Source organism: Aspergillus brunneoviolaceus, assembly GCF_003184695.1.
Source record: "Aspergillus brunneoviolaceus CBS 621.78 unplaced genomic scaffold BO95scaffold_52, whole genome shotgun sequence".
NCBI lineage: Eukaryota > Fungi > Ascomycota > Eurotiomycetes > Eurotiales > Aspergillaceae > Aspergillus > Aspergillus brunneoviolaceus.
The window spans coordinates 215937-239221 of record NW_020290782.1 but is presented as its reverse complement, the minus strand read 5'-3'; the positions used below and the strand labels follow the sequence as shown (position 1 = coordinate 239221).

The window sequence follows — 23285 nt, the reverse complement described above, 5'->3', positions numbered from 1 at the left end:
GCGCGGCCACTTTCCATCTCCGCTTCGCTGATCTTCCTCTTGGATTGATTTCTGTTCATCAACACCCACCCTCTTCGGCGCTGACGATTTGCCGGCCTTGCAAGGCCTTTTTCCTACCTGACGGAGTGCTTGAAATATGCCTCGCAATGGCTTTGCTGCTGGTACAGCATCCCCCCTTACTCACCAGAGCGAAATAACCGGCACGATGTCTCGTCTTTATCAGCGATCGTACCCCGTGCTGGACACTATCGCGCTGGCGTGTATTGTCGGTTTTTGGATATTGGTAGGCACACGCTTCGCCCCGGTGACTATCTTGCTGTGAAGGCTAACTTTCTTGCGCATATCTAGATACAACTATTTGTTACCCCCTTCCACCGCATGTTCTCCTTGGACAACAAGGCAATCCAATATCCCTTCGCTGTCGTCGAGAGAGTTCCAGTCGGTAAGGTCTCCCATACTCCTAAATGATAGATATGCTCGTGTGCTCACTACTGGCCTCCAGTCTGGTCCATTATATACGCCGGTGTCATTCCTTTCCTGATCCTCCTCGTTTGGGCTGCGACGTTTCGATCCTCCCCTCACAAAGTTCAAGTCACCCTGCTGGGCTTCTTGATCGCTGTCATGTTGACATCACTCATCACCGATATAATCAAGAACTCTGTTGGTCGACCGCGGCCGGATTTGATTTCGCGCTGCCTTCCCAAGAAAGGAACCCCGGCTGAGTCGTTGGTCGCATGGACTGTGTGCACGCAGTCAAGTGAACACATCCTTCAAGAAGGGTGGAGGAGTTTCCCCAGCGGACACAGCAGCTTCTCATTTGCTGGATTGGGCTATTTGACACTGTAAGCTTCTACTTTCCATTATATAACGAAAGGCTGCTTACCACTGTCGGATCATAGGTTCCTGTGCGGCCAGATGCGCATTTTCCGACCCCGGACCGACCTATGCCGTTGTCTGGTGGCATTCGTACCGCTATTGTGCGCGCTTATGATCGCAATCTCCCGCTTGGACGACTACCGTCATGACGTCTACGATGTTACGTGCGGCTCAATCCTTGGCTTCTTTGTGGGCCAATTCTCGTACCGCCGCTATTTCCCACCCCTGCGCTCAGTCACATGCGACGAGCCTTACGGAAGGGAAGAGATCTCAGGCTCTGACGGCTTTTCCAAAATTGCGGATGATGAAGAGCAGCAGATAGGATCAGCCTCGCGCCAATGGGAGGCTCGGGAGGAGTCCTATGCACTTGCCGAGGCGACGTCGCCTCGTGGTCGGTAGACATACTCTTTCTACTTATTTTTTCGTTGTATTCTGTGATACCCTAGAGCTATGTGGGGGCGGTACATGGTGATTGTTTGCTTTTTGCTACTCTGATCCTGTCTACCAGTGATTTGTATCTTGCATGTTTGGATAAATCCTATTCCTGGTATTATACATTTTGGAATTGTCTCTTCTCTCCTTGCCCGCACTATAACTTGGATATATCCCTATATCTCACATTCGTCCATTCTTTCACATCATGGAAATTCATGACTTTGTTGGGACCCCCAAATCTGCCCAGCGTGTCATTCCAATCTCTGTTAGAGGCAATCTCTGGACTCCACCGAATCAGCTCGTGGACCTTCGCCGGGACCTTATCTTCCATAGCGTCGACGATCAAGCTTCCAATGGATGGCAGATATTTGTAACCTATTGTCATGATGATAGTCAGCACTTGCACGCCTTCCCGGGATTTGTAATTCAGAGAACCTACCTCTGCCTGAAGCGCCGCAACCCAGAATGAGCGACTTGTGTTGTGGGTGACGATCAATGATAAACTCGCGATTGGCAGTATCGGCACACCAGCAGATGCGCGCAAAGCTGAACGGGCGATTTGCAAGTTGAGGCACCGTTTCCGCAAGAAGCGCCCGTACTCGCTTTTCGGACTCCAGAGGCACTTGTGTCATCTCAAAGGGCAGGCTCTGCAACTTGCCCTCCGGGGATTGGATCATGTTGGTGTAGCCAGGATGCTCGTCGCAGATCTTGATCTCTCCCTTCTCCTCATCCGGCTCGAAGAAGAATCCTTTCTCGATGTTGAAGATAACGGGCATGTTCTTGTAGAGCGGACGCTCCTCAGGCGTCAGCGCGATATGAACAAGCGTCCAAGCGGTCGGACGCAGTTGATCCTTAAAGTCCAGGAATTGCCCTGCGTTTGCACCCGCGCAGAGGATCGTTTGGTCCGCCCGCCAGATCTTGCCGTCGGCCGTGACGGCGCCCTTGACGTCGTTGTTCTCGAAGATCAGCGTGATCACCTTGCCGGCCGGGTTTCCAGTCACGAATCTCACACCCAGTCTCTGGGCTTCTCTCGCAGCAGCCACGAGGGCATTGCGGGCATGGGACCAGCCGGCGCCAGAACGGAGGAAAAATCCCTTCCAACCTGGGAAACCGCCCTTGAGCACCTCGGGTGCGAGGCTCTGGAACTGCTCTGGTTGAGTCATTTCGACGAGGTTCGGATCTGCCTCGGGCCTGACCTTGACACCCAGGCGGCTCAGTCCAGCTGGCGTGCAAGCCGACATCAGCAGGCCCGTGTCGTGGTAGTATGGCTTGAAGAGGGGGTCGTTCAGCCACCCTTGGAAGGCTTGCTCGCCGAGCATCTCGTTCACCTCAATTTCATCCTTCCTATTGCTATATTGTCCGGAAGATATGACCTTATTGACATCGTTTCCAGCCGAGATGGCAGACGGGACGGGGTAGGGGTCTAGGACTGTGACATTCTTGTACCCTCTGCGAGCGAGATGAAGGGCGGTGGAACAGCCCCAGGTGCCTGCTCCAACAATCAAGATGGAGGAGTCTTTCGTGACCATCGTGGCGTGCGGTGTGATGGCCTCGGATGCAGTATGTGACGGGATCAGAAGGTGAATGTGGCGAGGTCTGTACGGAGAAGAAAATCTGCCTCCTGCGTTCTCGCCCTCTCAAGTGAAGATGGAAATGATAAGGCCAGGCTCGTCTACTGTCAGACTGACTCTTATAAGGACACAAGACGCCAAGTCGCTGGGATCATGAGATGTTGCCATTTTCTGGGTGATCGATAGCCAGGAAGGTCCACGCGATGCTTATCGATAAGAGCGGACATGCCTCCAAGTCTCCAACACAGCATAATTTACCTAAGGTTCCCCGCATTGGACTGTGCAGCGATACGATACGATAAAAGCTTCCTTCCCTGGATTCTGTCCGGCTGCAGCTCCGATGGGCGGGGCCGCTCCTAATCGCCGACCTCGGCCCAGCGAGAAGGGCTTAGGCTTGCCCTTAGTATGACAGAGCATCACTGCGACCAAAACAAAGGCTTTTTCTTGTCTGGGGCGATGGTGTCAATTGTCAAGTGCATGAGGTAAAATGGCTTCCCGGGGCTAGACCAACATTTGCTATCATACGAGCTTGGTCGCCACAGGCGTTGATATGTGTAAAGACCATTGCATCCTACAAGATATACTCGGGATTTATCAGTGCCGCTCGCTGTCATTGGCCCGCTTGGACCTTACCTACTTTTCAAATCTTGTCGCGTGGCTCGAGGATTACTTCCAGGTCCAATGGCGCCTCTCAATTTGCTTACCCCGTTTTCGACTCCGCATTATGGTAGTCCATCCCGTTGAGATCGGCCTCAGCCGCTTCTTCTATCAGGACAAGCCTCTAATCTACTGATTTCCCTACCGTCTGGTTGCATCGTTTAGTGCATGGTTTAATGGCTTATCTATTCCTTCAGTATGGAATTCTACCGGTCAGTCGCTCAAGGCGCGATGTCTGTCGCCGCTGGCTACAAAAGCCGGCATGGGAATGCCAGATGATTCAGTATCCTCCGGAGAATAATCTTCGTACGTTTTCTGCCCTCACCTGCTCTTCCAGGCGATAAACATTTTCCACTTCGCCTGGCATACGTACTCTCATGATACAGATTCAGTCAGAGACACTGCATGGCGCAGATGTCGAGAACTATGCTGCGGAGCCAGTCCCCTCTGGCAACGGCATCTCCAAGAAGCCCTTGAATAGCGCCGATGCCTTGGAGATCGCCATCGGGGAGAGTAGTACCGTTGAGTACACCATTGACTCTGACAACTCCCCATATCTGGAAGTACGGGCTAACGTGCCAAACACCGACGACCCCACACTGCCCGTCAACACGTTTCGAATGTGGTTCCTTGGCATTGTTTTCACTCTGGTAGGTCCTGCCCCTCGCCGAGATCTAGCCTGCATACTGACTGCCATCCAAGATCGGCACGGGTGTGAACCAGTTCTTCTCCATGCGATATCCGAGCGTGACCATCACCTCGCTCGTGGCGCAGCTAATCAGTTATCCTGTGGGTTGTGCCTTCGCGAAGGCTCTACCCATCATGAAGTACAAAATTGGGCGATGGGAACTGGATATCAACCCGGACCATCATTTCAACATCAAAGAACATGCGGTGATCACGATAATGTCGAATCTCAGTTTCAATCAATCATGGGTATGAAGTCTTTGGCTTTAGGCGGTCTGTGCTTTGGGGTTACTGACGATAGCACTTCAACCAGGCCAGTGCGATCATTCAAGCACAGAAAGTGTACCTCAACATGTCGACTCCAGTCGGCTACCAGATCTTACTCTCATTGACCATGCAATTGTTCGGGCTGGGCCTTGCTGGCCTGACCTACCGCTATATCGTTGAGCCACCGCAGATGGTATGTACTGCTGAGTGATCCGAGTAACTAACAGACCTGGCTAATACTATCATCAGATCTGGCCTTCAACACTTGCCAATGTTGCACTTTTCCAAACACTGCACAGTGGGGCTAATCCTATCGCCAACGGCTGGAAGATCTCTCGATACAGGTTCTTTCTGTATGTCTGCATCGGGAGCTTCTGCTGGTATTGGTTCCCTGGGTATATCTTCACGGGCCTGAGTACTTTCGCTTTCGTTTGCTGGGCGGCTCCTAGTACGCCAACCCTCCCCATAATCATAAAGACTCACTAACATCGGTACAGACAACAAAGTATTGAACAACCTATTTGGAATGACGACTGGTCTGGGCTATCTACCCACCACGTTCGACTGGAGCCAGATTGCATACAACACATCGCCGCTGACCATCCCATTCTGGGCCCAGGCCAACGTATTTGCGGGGTGGTTCTGTCTATTCGCCGTGGTAGCGCCCATTCTCTACTACAACAACACCTGGTATACCGCCTACCTGCCTCTGACGAGCTCTGACGCGTACGACAACACTGGCAACCTCTACAACTCAAGCCGTATCCTGGACGAAGCCGGCACGTTCGACGAGGAGAAGTACAAAGCGTACAGCCCTATCTTCCTGCCCGTCACCTTCTCTCTCAGCTACGGAGTGGGCTTCGCTGTCCTGAGCTGCCTGATCACGCACGTCCTGCTATACCATACAAAAGACATCATTAGCACGTTCAAAGGCCAGAGCAAGAAAGACATCCACGCGAGACTGCTGTCCCGGTATCCCGATGTGCCCTGGTGGTGGTATGCGGTGCTCACTGTGCGTATTGTACTATCACTATGCGTGACGGTTGTCTAACGTGTCCAGGTTGTCATCGTGGGTCTCTCCATCATGACCCAGTACGTTTGGCACACGGGACTCCCCTTCTGGGGTCTCTTCATCACGCTGGCTCTGGCAGTGATCTACGTGATTCCCGTCGGGACGGTGTATGCGATTGCCAATTTGAACAGTAACAACTTGACGGGGTTGGGTGAGATTATTTGCGGATACCTTCTTCAGGGGAAGCCCCTCGTGCTGTTGATTTTCAAGGTGCGTACAACACTCTACCAAATACCACTATATTATGCTAATAGATACCAGTTCTACGCCTACACCGGCTTGAGCCAAGCAATGTACTACGCAGCAGACATGAAGGTACGTCGCACGCACCCGCCTCTTCTTCTGGAAATCATCTAAGAGACATCTCGTATAGCTGGGGCTATACATGAAAATCCCCCGCCGGACCCTCTTCGTCGCGCAGCTCATCGCCTGCATCCTCGGCACTCTAACCCAAAGTACGCATCCACCCCCCGCAACCCATCCTCACCTCTCGTGGACTAACCCAAGAACAGACGGCGTCCTCCTCTGGATGCTAGGCCACGTCAAAGACGTCTGCTCCGAAGACCAACCGGACAACTTCACCTGCCCCCAGGGCCGAGTCAACTACAACAGCGCCGTCTTCTGGGGAGGTAAGCTCGAACCCGACAACCCAACCATTGACCCCCTTCTCTGCTTCCCAAAGAACGGCCCATACTAACAAACCACTGTAAAACAAAAAGCCATCGGCCCCGCGCGCCTCTACAACATCGGAGCCATGTACTCGGGCCTCCTGCACTTCTTCTGGCTGGGCGCCCTCCTCCCGATCCTGACCTTCTTCGCGCGCAAGAAGTACCCCAACTCGAAACTCTTGGAAGCCATCCACTGGCCGATCTTCTTTGCAGGGACGGGGAATTTGCCTCCTGCTGTACGCGCCCCCCCTCATTCCCTTATCACCATCAGAATCACCCCCGCCCCAACCACGAAACAACACAATACTAATTGGGTCGCAGACCGGGATAAACTACTCCATCGCCTTCGTGGTGAGTTTCATCTTCAACAAGGTATGTGCCTTCCCAATCACCATACCCCCAGGCCACCCACCACCTGGGCCCCAACGCAACACCCACTCACAAAGCTCATGGATGGCCAGCTCATCAAAACCCGTCGCCCCCACTGGTGGGCCAAATACAACTACGTGCTCTCGGCGGCGCTGGACTCGGGCGTCGCCGTCGCCGCCATCGTCATCTTCTTCGCCCTAACCCTACCGGGGGTCACGTTCAGCTGGTGGGGTAATACCGTTAGTGGCGGGACGGTCGACGGGAAGGGGACGCCGTGGTTGGAGCTGCGCGGGAACGAGACGACGTTTGGGCCGAGGGTTTGGGGCTGATATATATCCTATATCTGCTGTCCGGGGGGCTGGGTTTGGGTTGTTTATAATTAAGATGTTTTGAATAGGGAGAGGTTATTTTGGGTTTGGTCTTTGGGTAATACTTTGAAGGATATAGGTATGAGATTAATCTGCCAGAATCGATCATTCATATAATCTGACAGTAGTGGTGTTGACGTTGGGACAGGTAGGGTTGGTGGGGCTAGAGTACCCAGTATTGATTAAGGTAGTGAGATTATTCCTAGGCCGGGTACATATTTGCGGCGGATAGACTTATATACTAGGGACCGAAAGCGACGCGCCCGCATGTGCCAGCCTACAAAAGATCCGTCAACGCCGTCCACGAACACCCCTTGAAGGAAAACCGAGAAAACGATCAAAAAAAACCCCGCTAAGTGAAGGAAGATACATGCCCCATTCTCCAGCATAATGCAAATCATTCTCCCCCGGCTACTCGATACTCATATTCATGAGCCCATCGTTCGTCTCGTTCATCCCCTGCAAGCCCACGCGTTTGGGATTCCCCGAGTGGCCGCTGGTCGTGGGGCGGGCCCCGTGCTCGCTGACGCTTGGCCGGTCGGCGAACAGCGACCCCAGGTTCGAGCGGGGCGCCCCCCAGATGTTGGGGCTGGTGTCCTTCACGGCAGGCGAGTTCGGCATGATCGGGCTACTCTGGGCGCTCATGCTGGGCGATACGGCGCGGCGTTTGAACAGATTGGGGTCGAAGTCGTCGTCGCGCCGGCGTTTGCGCTTGATCTGCTCCCCGAGAAAGCCGGACTGCGTGGGGTGCGACGAGGAGGCTTCGCTGCGCGACCCGGGCCGTTCGTGCGGCTTGGCGAATTCGTGGTGGTGGTGGTGGTGGTGGTTCTGGGTGGTTGTCGTGGAGGGGGTGAAGTCCATGGTGAGGTCGTCTTCGGAGACCGAGGAAGCCCCGTGCTGGCGGGGCGGGGGCGGCGGAGTGCGGTATCGTTCGTCGAACGAGTTCCAGAAGTTGATCCCGCCCGAGTTCCGATGGACCTGGTCACTGAACTTGGGCTCGTCGGGGCTGGCTGCGGTGGCCCCGGCAGTGCCAGGCCGGTCCTCGGGGAGGTGTGGGGTGGTGGATGGCATGAAGGATTCGAGGGATGGAAGTGCCCCTAATGGTGATTTGGGCGGTACCTCGGGCTCGCTCTCCCGGACTTGTCGGATTACTTCCGCTTCGCGCTTGGCTTCGCTGTCGATCGGAGCGCCTTCTTCCATCAACGCTGCTCTGATGCGGGCGAAAGTCTTGGTTTTTGGCTGGAATATACCATTAGTAGCTGGTCTCTCCACGGAAGATGCCGAATCACCTACCAGGAGACTGCCTCGGCGAGTCACAGCACGACGTATCACCCCCAGCGGCCCGCCCTCGGAGTTTGACGCATTGGGGCTCTGTCCCCGCATAGCGCGATGCTCTCCTTCATCACTGACGTCCGACAAACGCAAGTCCCGCGTCCCCAAGCTCAGACTTCCTCGGCGCGACGAGACGCTGCCTCGGGCTGCGAAGTAACCGCCGTTTGGATTCTCGATGCTTTTCATTACCGGAGGGGACAACGGCCCGGGACTTTGCTTAGAGCTGCCACTGCTGGAACTGTGCCGGCTGCGTCCTTTCCGGAAACGAGCACGCTGAAAGCTCATAAGGCTGGCCGCCGCCTGCGAATAGCCGCCCATCCATTCACTCCCGGGACTAGACACATTGCCCACAGCGAAAGGACTCACTCCACCTCCAAACTTCTTCGCTTGCGGAGTGTTGGTGATCATGAAGTCGTCCCGATCGCCGATCATAGGCTCGTCATCCTCCTCGCTACTGCTCGTGTCCGATTCCATCATGTTGATGCTCGAGACGGAGCTCGAGATCGCAGTTCGGTCGCCGGGGTTCGAAGTTGAGAACGGATGAGCAGATGCCGACCCCAACGACCCGCGACGTTGTGGGATATTTACTCCGCGCCCACCGACCGTAGGCGAAGAGTCTGGCGATGCTTCGGCAAGTGTGGAATGGTGAAGGTTGGTACAGGCACGGGAGAAGTCGAGGCCTCGTGAGCGACGGGGCAGCACCGAGCCCGGCGAGCTATAGATTTGGGAGGAATCGAGCTTGGGGGAAAGCGGGGCACGGTTGGACGCGGACAAGGAGCTGGAGCTGGAGCCGGGTGTTTTGGAGGGAAGGTTCAAGGGGAAATTGTGCATAAATGGTCGATGAGGCGTCTCCGGGGTGGATGAGAGCGAAGAATCATCCTTACTCGGCGGTCGGGAATCGATGGGATGGTGGGGGGTCGCGGAAACCGGCTTTGCAGCGTCGGAGAGAGAGCGTGAGGCCGGCGATGGGCGTAGAGGGGGTCCTAGCGACCTGCTCCTGTCGACCGCATGGTCGGTGTCGATGCCTGATTTAGTGTTTTCGGTCCGCTGAGACAGTTGTTCGCTCAGCCGACTCGCAAAAGGTATGGCCAGGCTGTGCGACAAGCTCGAGGGGGCTTGCGATGATGACATAGTAGCGATGAGATCAGTTTTCAGACACGTGTCAAATGCTGCAGCTTGGAATTATTCGACGAGAGGAATCATGGTGACAATCGATCTGGTTTGGTCTGGTCTGGTCTGGTCCGGTCTGGGGTGGCGGGTATTCTTCGAGAATCACCGCAAGGTCCGCTCGTACTCGGGCAGATCGACGTAATGCCGCTGAAAGGGGCGAGGAGTTGTCGAGTCTTTTGGGTTATGGTGTTGGAGGATGTAAAGCTTTCAAGATTATAGATTCATATATGCGAATGAGAAGTACAAGGGGGTACGGGATAAGGAAGATAGATTAACGGGCGGCAGGCGAGACAAGGCGATGATCGGAACTGGACTCGGAGACTGGGTGAATGAGTGAGTGAATTGAGACTCCGAGGTCACAGCACTGCACTGGGCATGCTGGGCGCGTTTCTGGTTTCGGATCGGCGCGCTGACGTTCAACTTGCCCCAATCCGGCGAATCACTCCCGGTCTGCCCCGCCTCCTTCAATGTAGCTGCTGATTGGCGCGGCTCTAAAGGTAATGCCTCAGCCCGGAGTCGGGACCCTGAACATCCATCCCATCATGGTAATTCCACTCTAACTACTAATACACTGAAATTATCCATCCTCAAAACACCTGTCAATCAAAGAAAAACCCAAGACTATCCTACAAAGTAACTCCTCCAAGATCATGCTGATTATATCCAAGTATGGGAGGACAACCCCCATCACACATCATGCCAAGCTCATCGCATTGCTAATCGGTGCCACATACCACTCCCAGTCGTTGCAACCTTGAAGGTCATCCGAGGCATCTACAGGCGAGCCTTTGACCATATCGCTGTCTCGTGCCTGCCAGACCTTGACAATGACCGCTCGAGTCCGGGCAACATTGGAAACGCTGGACTCCGCCATCGCGGCTAACGCCCGCAAGACCAAGGGTCGTCCGTGGACCACTGCCTCACCACGGTTGTCTCTCCAAACCTCATCTTGGCCTGGATCCAATTCAACTGCAGCCACGAACACAGGCCAGGTCATGCTCACCAGCGAGCCCGAGTCGAGTAGATCCGATACGAGCTGTAAGATCTTCCGAACGTAGCCCACCACCAATGGCGTGGATGGAGACGCCCCATATAAGGCGCAATGTAGATATAACACGGCGGCAAGACGCTTCAGCTCAGCAGCCGATGCCAGGTTGCTGTCGTCGTCATCCTCGACTTCTTGCACAAGGTTCTCGAGCTTGCGCACTAAAGCTGCTGCCCTTTGCGAAAAGCATGCCCGGGCTGCATGGGTGGTCAAACTTCGTCTTGTGCGGCTCATTTCAGTGATCGAAGACAGAATAGAAACCAATTCAGGACTACATCCCATCCAAAGATCGATGTTCCGTTCGTTTTCGTGCCAATAATCCGTCCCAAAACTCACTTCCTCCCCGCACGCGGTGCGGCCCATGACATCCTGGAAAGCAAAAAACAGCTCCGCAAAGGCAGACACAGGGTCGAGGGCATCACGGGATTTCGCCAGGGAAGAGTTCTGTCTCTGCCTGCGTAGACGAATCAGATCTTTCGCCCCCTTGAGATGAATAGTCCAGCGTTGATCGCAGTTGTCGACGATCTCATAGAGACACAACATCATCATAATGGCTAGCACCTCAGGGTCCTCGGAGCATATTACGGGACCTTCCGCTGCAAGCCGGTGACGCAGGCCCCGCAATGCTTGTGCTTTAAGCCGAAGCCCGATGATACTGTACATAGAATCAAAGCGCGACCAGTGGCAGGCCCCAAGGGCTTGTATCGCGGTAAACATGAGCGGAGAGGCGGACAAGCAGAAAGGCAGAATGATCGACGCAAAGGGCGATGAGAGTCTGGAGCTCGCGGTGGTCCGAGGACACACCTGTTGAAGATAGTAGTCAAAGAGAAATCGGTCCTCGGATGCAGACATGGGAGGAAACAACGACAACGAGGGAGTCAATCGGACAGACTCCAGCCTGCTCCCTGAAAGCGGCGAATCGAGGCTGGTTTCACCGACATAGCGTGGAAAGTAGTGATAGCTCTTGTCGCGAACGACCAGGGCGTTCAACTCGTCGCATCCAACGTCGACTTCGTACGGCTGATCAAATGTCGCGACCCCGCTATTGACAAAGCCCCACGATTCTATAAGCGGGACAGGGCACCACTCCTGATCGTCGATGAAGATAGAGGGCGATGCCCCGGGCGACGGCTTTGGGGAAGGCCCACCGGTAGCGCGGGCCTTACTCCAGACGCCGGCTCGGCCAAAGGCAAGGCCACGGCTCACAAATTCGGATTCCCACTTGAGCACTAGTTGAGTTGTACAGACCAAGCCTTTCTCCAAGCATCGAGTGCATGTGGGCTTCTTCGTGTCGCAGCGAACTCGACTCGCGCGGCATTCCTTACAGCCGCCACGACTTCGGGTCTTGACCGGACCCACGCGGTCTGCAGCCTTCTTGCGCGGCATCCGACCGGTGATCCTTTTACATGGCCGGATAGTTAGATTCTGAGGGTCTCAAAGAGCCAAGAAGCGGCTGATTGACCCGAGCAAGTTTCGCCAGGCAGTAGGATAAGCAATTTTGATGTCGCTTGCTGTGGCAATACCGGGGACAGCAGATGTCTTCAAGGAAAGTTTTGGAGGGGCAACCAGCTGTGCTGCGACGGGCCAATCGAATCTGCGGGTAGAACCGAAATGATTGGCCTGGCTAAATCACCGGATAAGAGCTTTTGTTGGTAATATTTGACCTTTAATCAGCGAGGTGAGGGGAAGACAAGACGAGGCTTATCGAAATGCTAGTCCGAGTCATCGCCGGGTCGATAAGAGCGGAGATCCACGGATGTTGCCTTACCCCGTTCCGTTCGCTGCCTGAAACCACAGGCATGAATAAAGTGCAATGAAGCTGAGGTTAGCAAGGGTTTGATGATTGTCTGTGGTCGACTTTGAAGGACACATATTCGAAAGCCACATTGACCTGGCACGAACTGTGACGACAGAGAGCACTGCTTATATTGTATATTGATAGACACACATAGCCGTTTGATGGTTGGTATCGACAGCCGCAATGCTGGCTCTCAGTGGCCACGTGCGACCCTCCGGCGGTTATCGCGCTAGACCTCCGTGTTGACATCGGGGAGCTGTCCATGATCTAATCATCAGGCAGTTGCATTCATCCCAACTGCACGCTGGCGAGCATATCGTTTCTTGTTCACCCCTCAATCTACTAGCTCCCTGCAACCTAGCTTCACACCTCATATAATAATTGCCTAGCCCCCATGGCCTCCACTGTTGACATCGCATCCTCTTTCATCGAGGGTGCCCCGCCTGGAGAGGTAGGTCAATACCTAGTCCACGAGAGTTCAATCCAAAGGCTATGGTGAACCTGCTCAAGCTAACGTCGAACTCAAATAGCTTGCAGATGTTGTCGCAGGTACGCCCAGTCCTTGCTGCATCCCGTTCCTACTCTCGTCACTTCCCCCGTCGTCGCCCCGCATCTCACTCCCCACGGCAACCAGCCCAGAACTGAACGAGAACAGATGTCAAGTCCCTGACCTCCGACGGCCCCGATATTATTCCCTCTCTGGCCCCGGCCTTCGAGCGCTACAATGAGACACAGTTGGCGACCGTGAAGCTTCCAGGCGCCAGTCAGGAGGTGCGGTTGCGTCGGTGCTACCCCTGAACGGAGTACGATCTGACAGTGTGCTCACAGGTCTTGATCTCCGAATACAACAAGCTGGAAGGAAACCGATACTTTGATGTGGAGAGCCAGACGTCTTTCGAAGTGGATCATGTCACCCAGGTTGGTTACTGCATCGTGCGTGGTAGGGTGGCCTGGCGGCTGAACTTGTGGTATCATTGTAGGAAGCCTCCGCTGCGCAATCATATGTTCTCGAGTCGCAGAACGCCGACTTGATGTGAGTTCGAGCTGCATCTTCCATCTTGTTGTTCGGAGTGCAGCGTTAACCCGTCGCGAATCAGCAAATCTCTCCTCAAGTCTCTCGGCGCTCACGCCCTCGAACACTACCGGGATTGCTCGTATGGAGTCTACCCCATTGAGGAGGATAGCGCCGTTGCTATCGTCCTCGTCGCCAACCGCTACTCCCCTAACAACTTCTGGTGAGATTTATTCGAACTGCCCGACCGCCGACACCCGCGTTCTAACCGGATATACCAGGAACGGTCGCTTCCGCTCCATCTACACTGTTCCCGTCTCGTCGGAGTCGACCACGATCTCGGGTAAGATCCAGGTGGATGTGCATTACTATGAGGACGGAAACGTGGCGCTCAACACGACCAAGCCGATCAGCCTGTCCGTGACGTCCTTGGATGCGGGAGCCATCGTCTCGCGCATTGCCGGAGCCGAGCGGGACTACCAAGAAGAACTGAACCGGGCTTTCGTACAAATGGCCGAGGGCTCGTTCAAGGGACTGCGCAGACAGTTGCCCATTACACGGCAGAAGGTCGAGTGGGAGAAGGTTGGCGGATACCGCCTGGGACAGGACATCTCTGGCGGAAAGGGACGGTAGTTCCAGTGTGAGCTTATTACCAGCGTTCTTGTGTGTAGCGGGTGACTAGTTTTGTTAGTTCATCAATGGGGCCAGTAAATATTCGGTGGAATGCGATCATGCGAGGAATGTAGATAAGCGGGATGCGCGATCCCGATATCGCCATTGATTAGCCTTGCAGACGCCGTGGTAGCTAAATCCGCTAACGCGTATCTGATATGGGTGAACGAACAGTGCCGATTGCCCGTTTTCTTTCATCACTTCTTTATGAACGTCTGTAAATAAGTTCGCCACCCACTCTCTCCTTCCTTCCATCCCATCATTTATTAGAATAATAATCTTAATCATAATTTCACCCCTGCACCACCAGCCCACCCACCCTAATGCTCGACCGCCTCTCGCGCTTTTACCGCCTCAACACAGGCTACGAAAAGACCCTCCGTCTCATCCAGGCATTATGCCTCGTGGCACTAGAGATCGGCTCTCTGGACAGCACCACGGCCAAACGAGTATCAGCCGCTAAATCCCAACTAGCATTGAGTTAGTTTTCTTGCCCCCCCCCCTTGCCCCTCTTCCCAACCTTTATCTCCTCACAAAACCCAGAATCGAATTGAAGAACCACAACAAATACTAACCTGTGCTACCATACTGTAGTCCGCCGTTGCATCCGCTTCTGGAATTTCCTGGACTGCTTCAACCGCGTCTCCTCGCTCCTGGGGCAAGACGTCCCAAATCCCCGCAAGAAGAGCCACGCTGCCGCTGCATCGCCTACGGGCTTCTTGTGGTGGCTCGAGGTCGCCAAGTGGAGTTGCTTCGGGGTGTATTTCCTCCTCGAGGATTTGACCTTGGTGAGCTGCCTTTCAACCCCCCCTGTTGTGTATTTCTCTTGCTGGGCTTCGCCCTTCTGAACCCTGATTGGAGCTCGTGTCATGGAGGAGTGAGGTTTTTCTTTGTTGTCTCGGGAGCTGCTCAGGCTTGACACCCCAGATTCCCATGCCCTACGCACTATTCATCGCCTCACCTCAGCGCGCTCCCCCCCCCTCCGAGATGATCCCCTCCGGAGTTGAATATGGATAAACTAACACAACGCCCAAAAGCTCCACGCCGCGGAAATCTACCCCGTCTCGTGGGCGAAAACGGTGACTGTCGAGGCGTTCAAGTTCTGGTACTATGCGCTGGCGCTGTCACTCATCGGAACGGGCTGGGAGTGGTATTCCGGGGGTGGTGCTGGGTCTGGGGGGAAGGGAGTGAAGAAGGCTGGGGGGAAGCGGGGTGGTGTTGGTGCTGGTGCTGCTGGTAAGGCGAAGGGGAGGGCTGGAGCTACTGCGAGTCGAGTTGATACGTCTACGCTGCTCAAGAGGGTGGTTGTTGATGGGTGCGATTTGCTGATTCCGGGGACTTATCTTGGGTGGATGGGGGGTGGGCCGTTGGGGGTCGGGGTGGGGATGGTGGTTAGTACGGTTGTGTCGTTGCGGGAGATTTGGAGGAGTGTTTAGGTTGGGTGGGTGTTTGGTTGTTCTAGGTAGGGGTGGTGGTTTAGGTTGCGGAGAGGGGGTAGGGGAATGGAGGTTTTGTTTGTGTATATAGCATTTTGGTACTAGGTAGATGTATATGCTGCTGCATTTAGAGGGTGAGTTGGAATAGATCACTGCTTTCAGTTGGTATGAATTTCATCCGTTGTCGCCATGCCATTCTCTAGAGGAGAGCTGCACTTACCAGATGGTCGAGCCGACAATCGGCTACTTCGACTACTCCTACTCCAGGCTCGATGATAACATCCGAAACATCAACCATATCTATTCCCCAATCTATCCAACTCTATCTATCTCTATCACCCCCCGCCCAAAAAACCATCCATCCTATTCCTTCTCTAATTTCTTAATTCTACCCCTCCCCCTCCCCCCCTTGCCCAACTCTAAACAGATCTGCCCTCCCTCTCCCTCACCATCTCCTCAATATGCGGATTCAACCAATACTCCCTCAACACCGCGGCATCCATCCTCTTCGCCCCATCGATCACGCCCCGACACCGCGCCCCAGCCCCACACGTGCACTGGAACGGCTGGTCCATCTCCCACTCCGACTGGGGGTAGAAGAAGGTCAGGGGGTCGCCGGCCTGCAGGTCGCGGTCCGCCACGACGCGCACCTCCATGCGGTGCATGTCGAAGTCCACCGTCGGCGCGCACGAGTGGTTGCAGTAGACGAGGTCGGAGTTGAGCTCGATGTGCGCGTCGCGCCCCGTCTGCACGGAGGTGTACGCTTTCCGGGCCGGGGTGGTGCCGGTGATCTTGCAGAAGAGGGAGCCCGCCGGGAGCGAGACGAGGGAGTAGGCGCCGCTGGCGAAGGGAATGGGGCTGCGGTGGACGTGGATCAGGGTTGGGTGCGTGGGTGGGGGTGCGGTGGGTTGGTCCCTCGTTGTGGTGGTGGTGGTGGTGGTGGTGGAGGACATTGTTGGTTTGGTTTGGGTTGGTTTTTAGGTGGCAATGGAGGGTGAGTAAGGTGGGTGTAGTAGCTGAGGAATTCTATAAAAGGATATTAGGAAATATTCGTTGAGAGAGGTCATTGTGACGGCTCTTGGAGCAGAAAGGTCTACATTATATGGGCGCGGGGTATAGTGGGGAAAGGAAAGATGTTTGGGGGAGGGGGGGGGGGAAGGAATGGGAATCCGCGGGAACGACCGAGGTTCAATTCCACGGCCTTACGTCCGAGTCTGGTCATGGGTCGGTTGATGACTCCATCACGTAATAGCGGCAGGTGGAATTGGATTTACCTAGGTAATTTTTGAAGACAGGCTGGAGACGGCGTCATCATCAGATGTCTAAGAACCTCTTAGGCTGTTTGCGATAGATAGAATGGAAAACTAGTTCAGCCGGACGGTCATTTCCTGGCCATTCAACCACCGCTCCAGATTGTCCGCGACCTCCTGGTACCAGCCGTGGATCTGCTCATCCGCGTAGCCCGTGTGCGGCGTCAGCAGGACCTCACTGCGGCCATCGGTGCCCCAAGCCGTGGTGCGCCAGGGACTGTCCGCCGGCAGCGGTTCGGGCTCGAAGACGTCCAGCGCGGCGCCCGCGATCGCGCCGCTGTTCAGCGTCTCCAGCAACGCCGCCTCGTCCACCAACGGACCTCGGGACGTGTTGACCAGCAGCGCCGTCTGCTTCATCGCCGCCAGCTCCTCCCGACCCACAATGCCCCGACTACGCTCCGACAGCACGCTATGCACGCTCACCACGTCGGCCGCCCGGAAGAAGGCCAGCTTGTCGGACACCGCCCGAAAGCTCCCCGCCGGTAAGCCCATCGCCTTGGCCTGCTCGTCCGCCTTCTCCTGCGTCAGGTTCGTCGACCACGCAATCACCTCGAGCCCAAACCCCTGCACCGCGATCCTCCCCACCTGAGCCCCCAATTTCCCCAACCCCAGCAGTCCCAATGTCTTCCCCGCCAGCGTCATCCCCAGCGACCCCTGCCACTCGCCGCGCTTGATCGCCGCATCGTCGCGCGCGACGTGGCGCGCCGCGTTCAGGATCAGCGCCCAGGTGTGCTGCACGGTGGAGTTCAGCCCCGCGGGCCGGGTCTGCGTGCCGCCGACGGGGATCCCCCGCTCGCCGCAGTACTGGCTGTCGATCGCGAGGTTGCGCGTGCCGGTCGTGAGGAGCAGTTTCAGGTTCGGGAGCGCGGAGAGCGTGTCCTTGGAGAAGGGGGTGCGTTCGCGCTGGGAGACGATGATTTCGAACGGTCGGAGGCGCTCGATGAGTCGCTGCTGCTGGTCGGCGAGGCGGGGGTTCAGCGTGTCGGGGAAGTAGCTGAACTCGACGCGGGAGGTGAGGTGCTCGAAGTGGCGCGGGCTGATGTTTTGGTAGTCGTCGAGGACTGCGACTTTGGGTGCCATGTTGATGAAGCGCGTAGGTAAATTCACGGAAAAGGGACGGGATAAAATGCTTGGTTGCATTGGTGTTGATGGAGGGAGATGCAGAATCGTGTTTGGTGTGAGGGACATTTCTACCCGGGGGAGGAAATACCCGGCTCACCCCGCGGTCTCGTCATTTGTTCCCCGCATTTTGCATTTGGTGTAGAGTGCGCGAACTACTATATACACTTTGTAGCAATTTACTTCACAGCCTGGGAAGGAACCAATTGTTATCGAGATTTAAGATGGGTGAATTATGCATGAGGTATACCAAGGCGAGAGGTCCTTTACGAGATCGCAAGCTTGAGCTGTAAACTCGCACCGCCGCAAGAAGCTCCATATCGCTATCCATGAAAACAGTACGGTGGAGTATCTTATCCAATTATCTTGTTCGGTGTTCATATGAGTATATAAGCCAAGATACCTCATTGTAGCTTTTCATGTGATCAGACATAAATTGCAAACATAGGATATCAATGCTCGTGAGACCAGCCTCGGTTATAGTCATGTCTGTGGGGGCTTACTATCGCTGTCCACGCGATCGGGCATTTTGCCGCCTTGCCATTTGAGTGTGCTTCAAGAAGAGCCGGCTCTTTGAACACAGAAATGTTAACTGCTGGGCGGTGGCAGAACAATTTGGTCAGATCTCACCGCTTCCTGCTTTGAGTGTTGCTTCAAAAGATCTTAACGTCGTACAGACTCTTGGACCTGGAAACTGTACTAAACGTGTGTTGGAAGGATGACCCGCAGCAGTGGCAGAATAATATACATCTCACCGCTTACCTCTTTGAGTGCTGCTTCCACAGAGACCAACATTCTACCGACTCGTGGACCTGAAAACTGTACTGAACGCGTGTAGGAAGGATGACTTGACCGCCAGTATCACCGCCTGCGCGGCAGAAAGCTCGAGACCTCGCAACGCCGACGCCCCATTTTTGCGGTGAACAGCCTCAGGAAAGTCAAATGCAAAACTGTTCAGTTTAGGCGGTGGCAGAAAGGCCGTTAAAGCGGCAGCAACGCAGCGAGCAACCATGTCATTGTCATTCCACGGCAGGACGTTCGCAATCCTGCAACACTGATATCAAGAAAAAAAAGTGCCAGAACAGCTGCGCTATGAGCTTGCTATCGTTGCAATTGATGAAAACTTTGAACTTTAAACATTAGCTCCATTCGTGTCGAAGTTCTGATCTCAATATTTGGCACGGAATGTATAGAAACCTCGGGACATCAACAGTGTGCTTACAAAAGTCCTGCCTTTCTTAGATCAGAGTCTACCCAGTTCTTTATCTCGACTTCGATCACTTCTCCATAGTGAAATGTTTCTATACCGTCTCTGCTCTCTCTTCTATTTGAGGACCCGCTCTATCAAATATACTAACTAAACCGTGGACTATCACTGCTACTGCTCACAGATCTAGGGCGCTTGACGCGTGGAAGCTCTTCGCCCAGGCCTGAATACAGCAGCGCGTAGTCACTTCTGCGCCGTTTGAGGCCAGACGCCGCACTGTCGCTACTGGCCGAGCTCTGGTCGTCACTCAGTGAGGGCATACGAGCCATCCTACTAGGACCCTCGCCAGGATCATCGTTCGGCTTCTCATCCACTGACATTGGACTTCCCTGCGACAAGTTGCGAGGATCGCCCTCCACCTCCCGCCTGGCCATCTCCATGAAGTACTCCCTCCACTCTTTCGCAAAGTCCCTAGCGTTCCGCACCGCCGTCACAGCCTTCCGGAACTGTCCCACTCCACGATCCAAGCGACTCCGATAGAGGTCCGTCAGCTGATAATCCGCCTCTCTGGATCCATCCTCGGCCTCGATCATATGCGCCGCGTAGATCCTGACCGACGATTCGGACACCACCACGACAATCGAGTACGCGACCTCGTCCAGCCACGCCTTGTCCGCGCGCGCGGTGTGGAAGCGCAGCTTGTGCACCGCGCGCGCCCCCAGGGCCCCGTAGTGCATCGCCTGCAGCTCGGCGGCGGCGGCATGGTCCTCGTCGTCGATCTGCAGCTGCACGAAGAAGTTGGGCACCACGCCGTACGCGTCCGTCGCCGGCAGGATGTAGCTCTTCAGGTCGTTGGCGAGGCGGCCGCCCTCGTCCAGGGCGTAGAAGTCGCCGCAGTCGAAGTAGCTCGGCTGCGCCAGGAACATCCCCTCCACCAGCGGGTCCAGGCCGGTGATCGGCTCGCTCTCGTAGGTGAGGACCGTCTCGGACGCCGCGCCCAGCAGGATGTCGAGCGCGTCGTTGAACTTGGCGCGCTGCTTCTCGAAATTCCGGCACGCCTTGAGCCAGACCTTCTGGTCGTTGGGGTCCAGTCGTTTCACGGATTCGCGAGGTTTCCGGAGTCGTTCCCGCAGGGTGACGATGTTGCGCGGGAGGTTCTGGCTGGATGAGCGGGCCGCGACGCCGTGCAGCTTGAGGAAGTTGCGGCAGTTGCCGTCGTAAAGGGAGGCCGAGTTGCAGGCTTCCGCCGAGCCAGACCAGCCGAACTATAGCATCGTTCCCGTTAGCTTATCGGGGTTTGTTTGGGTCTGCAGGGGGTGAGAAAGGACTCAACGTACACTACCAATGCCAGATAAATCTGGCCCACCACCCTTGGCGAACTCCTTCAGGCTGCGTAACTTGTGCGGTAGCCGCAGCCTTCTGCGACTTGCCTTGTTTTCCTTCGCTTTTCTCTCTTTCTGTTCTTGCTCCGCTTCCTCGGCAATGGCCTTCTCGCGTTTGCGGAACTCTATGATGGCCCGGTGGCTCAGGTAGATGTAGGGAAGATCGGCCCAGTACTTGGGGTCGATTTCGTACATCTCGTCGAAGCTGTCCGAGTACACAGCAGGCGTGGAACTGCCTGTGCTCTGTTCGATAATGCAAGGCATTCGGTCTTTGCCCGCGGTGCCGAAGTGCGCTTCGTCTATGACTTTGAGTATGAAGCTTCCTATGTTGAAGAACGTGCGAAAGATGCCGTATGGTTGTAGCATAGAGATGAGTGCTATAAATTGCTGTTTCGCTGAGAATTGAGAGATCGCTTCTATGAATTGTTGTTTCGTTAAAAATTGAGAGATCGCGTTACATGCTTGATTTTCCAATGCTTTTGTTTGAACAGAAGACATAATCTCAAGTTAATGCCCCTTGCGTACTTGCATTATGGTATGAACCTATCTGCATCATGAGGATGAACAAAGAGTAGATGTATCAGATTGTGTGCAGCTGAGGAGGACAAAGACACTGTTGCTTTGTGAAAGAAGTCACCCTTTAACAGAGCCCTCAGGGGTATAACAATGCTACTTTGATCACTAGAGAAGCACAACCGCGACAGCTCCTTTCATCGAGTGGTTGTAATTATAGCCAAATTGAACAAAGCGTGATACCCACTGCACCTCCAGCGCAGCATCCGCGACAGCTCAAAGCCCATGACCACCCAAAATGACTCTACTCGGAATCAACCAACGCAACAAAGAACGCTCCCACCTAATCCACAACAACCTTCACTCCACTCTCATCTCTCATCATCACCATGTCCACCATATCCCCAACATACTATACAGAAAATCCTCATGCCGACCGAGCAACTCGTAAGCCCTCCACCCAGAGCTACCCTGCCAATGCAAAACCAGCGATAGCAACAGCACACTAACCAACCACCCCGCCAGAACATCACCGTCGCAGACCGCTTCAAACTCCTCAACTACCTAGGAGGAGGTGGCTACGGCGAAGTCTTCCTCGGTACGGTCATCCATCCTAGCCCCTCCCCCTCACCCCAACACTAACACCCCAGCAGCCCAAGACCTCCAAACCAAAACAACCGTCGCCCTCAAACTCGAACATCTCAGCACGCGCGACACCCTGGAACAAGAACACACGATCTACACGGCGATCAAAGGCCCCGGGATCCCGAAGGTCTACTTCTACCACCCGGCCATCGACGACTACCGCTTGCTGGCCATCGAACTCCTCGGCCCCACCCTCGAGGATCTCTTCAACTACTGCCACCGCGAGTTCTCCCTCAAGACAGTGCTGATGATCGCGGACCAGCTGCTGCGGCGCATGCAGCACATCCACGCCGCCGGGTACATCCACCAGGACATCAAGCCCGAGAACCTGCTGATGGGGCGCGGCCGGAAGGGCCACACGCTGTACATCAACGACTTCGGGCTGGCGCGGAAGAAGTTCGTGAGCCGGCGCAACGTCAAGTGGTATCGCGGGAAGTTGGAGAAGGATGTCGTCGGCACGGTGTTTTATGCGAGCCGCGCGGCGCATTCGAGGTATTGTAAGTTTTCTTCCCTCCTTTGCTTGGTGGCTTTTGAGGTTGATGTGAGAGGGGTTGAGGGGGTAACGGTTTTCGGTTTGAGTTGATGGGGTCGGGGCTAACGTGAGTGATGGCTGCAGATCAAACCTACCGCGACGATATGGAATGTGTCGGGTACACGCTCGTCGAGTTCCTGAAGGGCGAGCTCCCCTGGGATTATCTGGGCCATTCGAAGCATCGGCCCATCGGGGAGGCGAAGAGCCGCATCACGGCCCAGGAGCTGTGTCGTGGCTTGCCGGTGGAGTTTGAGTGGTATTTTCACCATGTGAATGGGCTGCGGTACAATGAACTGCCGGACTATGAGTTGTTGCGGGGCTGGTTTCGGAAGTTGTTTGCAAGGCGGGGGTATGAGTGGGATAATGTGTTTGATTGGACGGAGAAGAGGTTTTATGAGTTGAGGACGGAGCATGAGGGTAAGGAGGAAGAGGAGGAGGAGGAGGAGGAGGAGGAGAAGGATGATGAAGATGATGACGATTATGTAGATTGATTCATGGGTGTTATTGTGTGAAGTACGCTTGTATGTACAGTATATGTCAGCGATTTGAAGCCTCAGAGGTAAGGTGTATGAAACGTGTTCTTGGTTTTCCTGGTGGTTGGAAACTGACTGAATTATCAATATGGGTATCCTGACAAACGCGTTGCATCATGTGGCTGGATTACTCGGCTATGCCGACAGTGTTTGTATACCATGCCTCGTTTAGCATGCATTATTACGGCTGGAACATCATAGCTGGCCTTTTGAAGAGACAAGAAACAAGAAAGTTGTTGGGTTCGACGTATCAAGGCATGGAATGTACAAGGGTACTGCGGATACGAGTTCCAGCAAGTCATCAAGCGCCATGCGAGATAAGATTTGACTGACATGTAAGGAGTAAAACAACATTCATTCGCACGCGCTGGCACAGTCCTGGCCGGCCGGCAGGTCGCGGTCTTGAACTTGAAGAATGTTGAACTGGAGTGAGGACCGATGTGCAGACGAACCAGTCGAAATGTCAACCTGGATACACCGGGGTCCAACATCTGACATATCCCTGACACAGGATAGAGTAGTTATTTTCCAGTGTACAGGGCAATGTCCTCGCCCACCCCTAATCTGGCATGCATGAGATGCATCATATGCGGGACCTTGCAGCATATC

The 23285-nt window shown here is 54.8% G+C and overlaps 11 protein-coding genes across 11 annotated transcripts; 5 read left to right on the top strand and 6 right to left on the bottom strand.

The window, feature by feature from the left end:
• Nucleotides 1–58: 58 nt before the first annotated feature.
• On the top strand, nucleotides 59–1590 carry BO95DRAFT_418410 (phosphatase PAP2 family protein). The gene is made up of 4 exons (XM_025584456.1): nucleotides 59–283; nucleotides 349–442; nucleotides 503–842; nucleotides 900–1590. Exons 1-4 carry the CDS (start codon nucleotides 137–139, stop codon nucleotides 1273–1275), a joined length of 957 nt encoding a protein of 318 aa, XP_025440170.1. The 5' UTR covers nucleotides 59–136; the 3' UTR covers nucleotides 1276–1590.
• Nucleotides 1391–3073, bottom strand: BO95DRAFT_445027 (NAD(P)/FAD-dependent oxidoreductase). Its single transcript, XM_025587038.1, has 2 exons — nucleotides 1751–3073; nucleotides 1391–1686 (listed from the first exon to the last, which is right to left on the bottom strand). Exons 1-2 carry the CDS (start codon nucleotides 2838–2840, stop codon nucleotides 1466–1468), a joined length of 1311 nt encoding a protein of 436 aa, XP_025440169.1. The 5' UTR covers nucleotides 2841–3073; the 3' UTR covers nucleotides 1391–1465.
• A 498-nt stretch (nucleotides 3074–3571) lies between these two features.
• On the top strand, nucleotides 3572–7089 carry optE (small oligopeptide transporter, OPT family). Its single transcript, XM_025591809.1, has 12 exons — nucleotides 3572–4189; nucleotides 4242–4475; nucleotides 4540–4686; nucleotides 4743–4941; nucleotides 4991–5505; nucleotides 5554–5775; nucleotides 5827–5880; nucleotides 5939–6020; nucleotides 6078–6194; nucleotides 6285–6469; nucleotides 6555–6605; nucleotides 6695–7089. The coding sequence occupies exons 1-12, from the start codon at nucleotides 3917–3919 to the stop codon at nucleotides 6929–6931; spliced, it is 2316 nt and encodes a 771-aa protein (XP_025440168.1). The 5' UTR covers nucleotides 3572–3916; the 3' UTR covers nucleotides 6932–7089.
• Nucleotides 7090–7381: 292 nt separating this feature from the next.
• Nucleotides 7382–9433, bottom strand: BO95DRAFT_454931 (uncharacterized protein; the record flags this gene model as incomplete). The annotated part of the gene is made up of 2 exons (XM_025588291.1): nucleotides 7382–8209; nucleotides 8264–9433. 2 exons carry the CDS (start codon nucleotides 9431–9433, stop codon nucleotides 7382–7384), a joined length of 1998 nt encoding a protein of 665 aa, XP_025440167.1.
• Nucleotides 9434–9799: 366 nt separating this feature from the next.
• On the bottom strand, nucleotides 9800–12227 carry BO95DRAFT_206247 (Zn(II)2Cys6 transcription factor). The gene has a single exon (XM_025581075.1). It carries the CDS (start codon nucleotides 11901–11903, stop codon nucleotides 10167–10169), a length of 1737 nt encoding a protein of 578 aa, XP_025440166.1. The 5' UTR covers nucleotides 11904–12227; the 3' UTR covers nucleotides 9800–10166.
• A 482-nt stretch (nucleotides 12228–12709) lies between these two features.
• BO95DRAFT_368071 (F-actin-capping protein subunit alpha) lies at nucleotides 12710–13960 on the top strand (the record flags this gene model as incomplete). The annotated part of the gene is made up of 7 exons (XM_025582809.1): nucleotides 12710–12766; nucleotides 12846–12864; nucleotides 12971–13086; nucleotides 13144–13233; nucleotides 13296–13348; nucleotides 13413–13550; nucleotides 13609–13960. The coding sequence occupies 7 exons, from the start codon at nucleotides 12710–12712 to the stop codon at nucleotides 13958–13960; spliced, it is 825 nt and encodes a 274-aa protein (XP_025440165.1).
• A 251-nt stretch (nucleotides 13961–14211) lies between these two features.
• Nucleotides 14212–15159, top strand: BO95DRAFT_445021 (PEX11 domain protein). Its single transcript, XM_025587037.1, has 2 exons — nucleotides 14212–14479; nucleotides 14594–15159. The coding sequence occupies exons 1-2, from the start codon at nucleotides 14323–14325 to the stop codon at nucleotides 14845–14847; spliced, it is 411 nt and encodes a 136-aa protein (XP_025440164.1). The 5' UTR covers nucleotides 14212–14322; the 3' UTR covers nucleotides 14848–15159.
• Nucleotides 15160–15838: 679 nt separating this feature from the next.
• On the bottom strand, nucleotides 15839–16556 carry BO95DRAFT_445020 (uncharacterized protein). The gene has a single exon (XM_025587036.1). It carries the CDS (start codon nucleotides 16386–16388, stop codon nucleotides 15855–15857), a length of 534 nt encoding a protein of 177 aa, XP_025440163.1. The 5' UTR covers nucleotides 16389–16556; the 3' UTR covers nucleotides 15839–15854.
• Nucleotides 16557–16715: 159 nt separating this feature from the next.
• Nucleotides 16716–17915, bottom strand: BO95DRAFT_445019 (D-2-hydroxyacid dehydrogenase family protein). Its single transcript, XM_025587035.1, has one exon. The coding sequence runs from the start codon at nucleotides 17823–17825 to the stop codon at nucleotides 16800–16802; it is 1026 nt and encodes a 341-aa protein (XP_025440162.1). The 5' UTR covers nucleotides 17826–17915; the 3' UTR covers nucleotides 16716–16799.
• A 1302-nt stretch (nucleotides 17916–19217) lies between these two features.
• On the bottom strand, nucleotides 19218–20819 carry BO95DRAFT_516272 (uncharacterized protein; the record flags this gene model as incomplete). Its single annotated transcript, XM_025591808.1, has 2 exons — nucleotides 19218–20336; nucleotides 20409–20819. The coding sequence occupies 2 exons, from the start codon at nucleotides 20817–20819 to the stop codon at nucleotides 19218–19220; spliced, it is 1530 nt and encodes a 509-aa protein (XP_025440161.1).
• Nucleotides 20820–21395: 576 nt separating this feature from the next.
• Nucleotides 21396–22634, top strand: BO95DRAFT_465781 (double-time; the record flags this gene model as incomplete). The annotated part of the gene is made up of 4 exons (XM_025589162.1): nucleotides 21396–21413; nucleotides 21492–21564; nucleotides 21620–22108; nucleotides 22228–22634. The coding sequence occupies 4 exons, from the start codon at nucleotides 21396–21398 to the stop codon at nucleotides 22632–22634; spliced, it is 987 nt and encodes a 328-aa protein (XP_025440160.1).
• Nucleotides 22635–23285: the final 651 nt, after the last annotated feature.

What these genes read in the sequence shown, in the direction of transcription:
- BO95DRAFT_418410 (XM_025584456.1), top strand. Translation starts at nt 137, where the DNA reads ATGCCTCGCAATGGCTTTGCTGCTGGTACAGCATCCCCCCTTACTCAC. An exon ending in TTGTCGGTTTTTGGATATTG is followed by an intron (nt 284 to 348) that starts GTAGGCACACGC and finishes GCGCATATCTAG; the next exon opens with ATACAACTATTTGTTACCCC. An exon ending in CGTCGAGAGAGTTCCAGTCG is followed by an intron (nt 443 to 502) that starts GTAAGGTCTCCC and finishes ACTGGCCTCCAG; the next exon opens with TCTGGTCCATTATATACGCC.
- BO95DRAFT_445027 (XM_025587038.1), bottom strand. Translation starts at nt 2,840, where the DNA reads ATGGTCACGAAAGACTCCTCCATCTTGATTGTTGGAGCAGGCACCTGG. An exon ending in TTGCGGCGCTTCAGGCAGAG is followed by an intron (nt 1,687 to 1,750) that starts GTAGGTTCTCTG and finishes TCATGACAATAG; the next exon opens with GTTACAAATATCTGCCATCC.
- optE (XM_025591809.1), top strand. Translation starts at nt 3,917, where the DNA reads ATGATACAGATTCAGTCAGAGACACTGCATGGCGCAGATGTCGAGAAC. An exon ending in GGTGGTATGCGGTGCTCACT is followed by an intron (nt 5,506 to 5,553) that starts GTGCGTATTGTA and finishes TAACGTGTCCAG; the next exon opens with GTTGTCATCGTGGGTCTCTC. An exon ending in CGGGGAATTTGCCTCCTGCT is followed by an intron (nt 6,470 to 6,554) that starts GTACGCGCCCCC and finishes ATTGGGTCGCAG; the next exon opens with ACCGGGATAAACTACTCCAT.
- BO95DRAFT_206247 (XM_025581075.1), bottom strand. Translation starts at nt 11,903, where the DNA reads ATGCCGCGCAAGAAGGCTGCAGACCGCGTGGGTCCGGTCAAGACCCGA.
- BO95DRAFT_445021 (XM_025587037.1), top strand. Translation starts at nt 14,323, where the DNA reads ATGCTCGACCGCCTCTCGCGCTTTTACCGCCTCAACACAGGCTACGAA. An exon ending in TAAATCCCAACTAGCATTGA is followed by an intron (nt 14,480 to 14,593) that starts GTTAGTTTTCTT and finishes ACCATACTGTAG; the next exon opens with TCCGCCGTTGCATCCGCTTC.
- BO95DRAFT_445020 (XM_025587036.1), bottom strand. Translation starts at nt 16,388, where the DNA reads ATGTCCTCCACCACCACCACCACCACCACCACAACGAGGGACCAACCC.
- BO95DRAFT_445019 (XM_025587035.1), bottom strand. Translation starts at nt 17,825, where the DNA reads ATGGCACCCAAAGTCGCAGTCCTCGACGACTACCAAAACATCAGCCCG.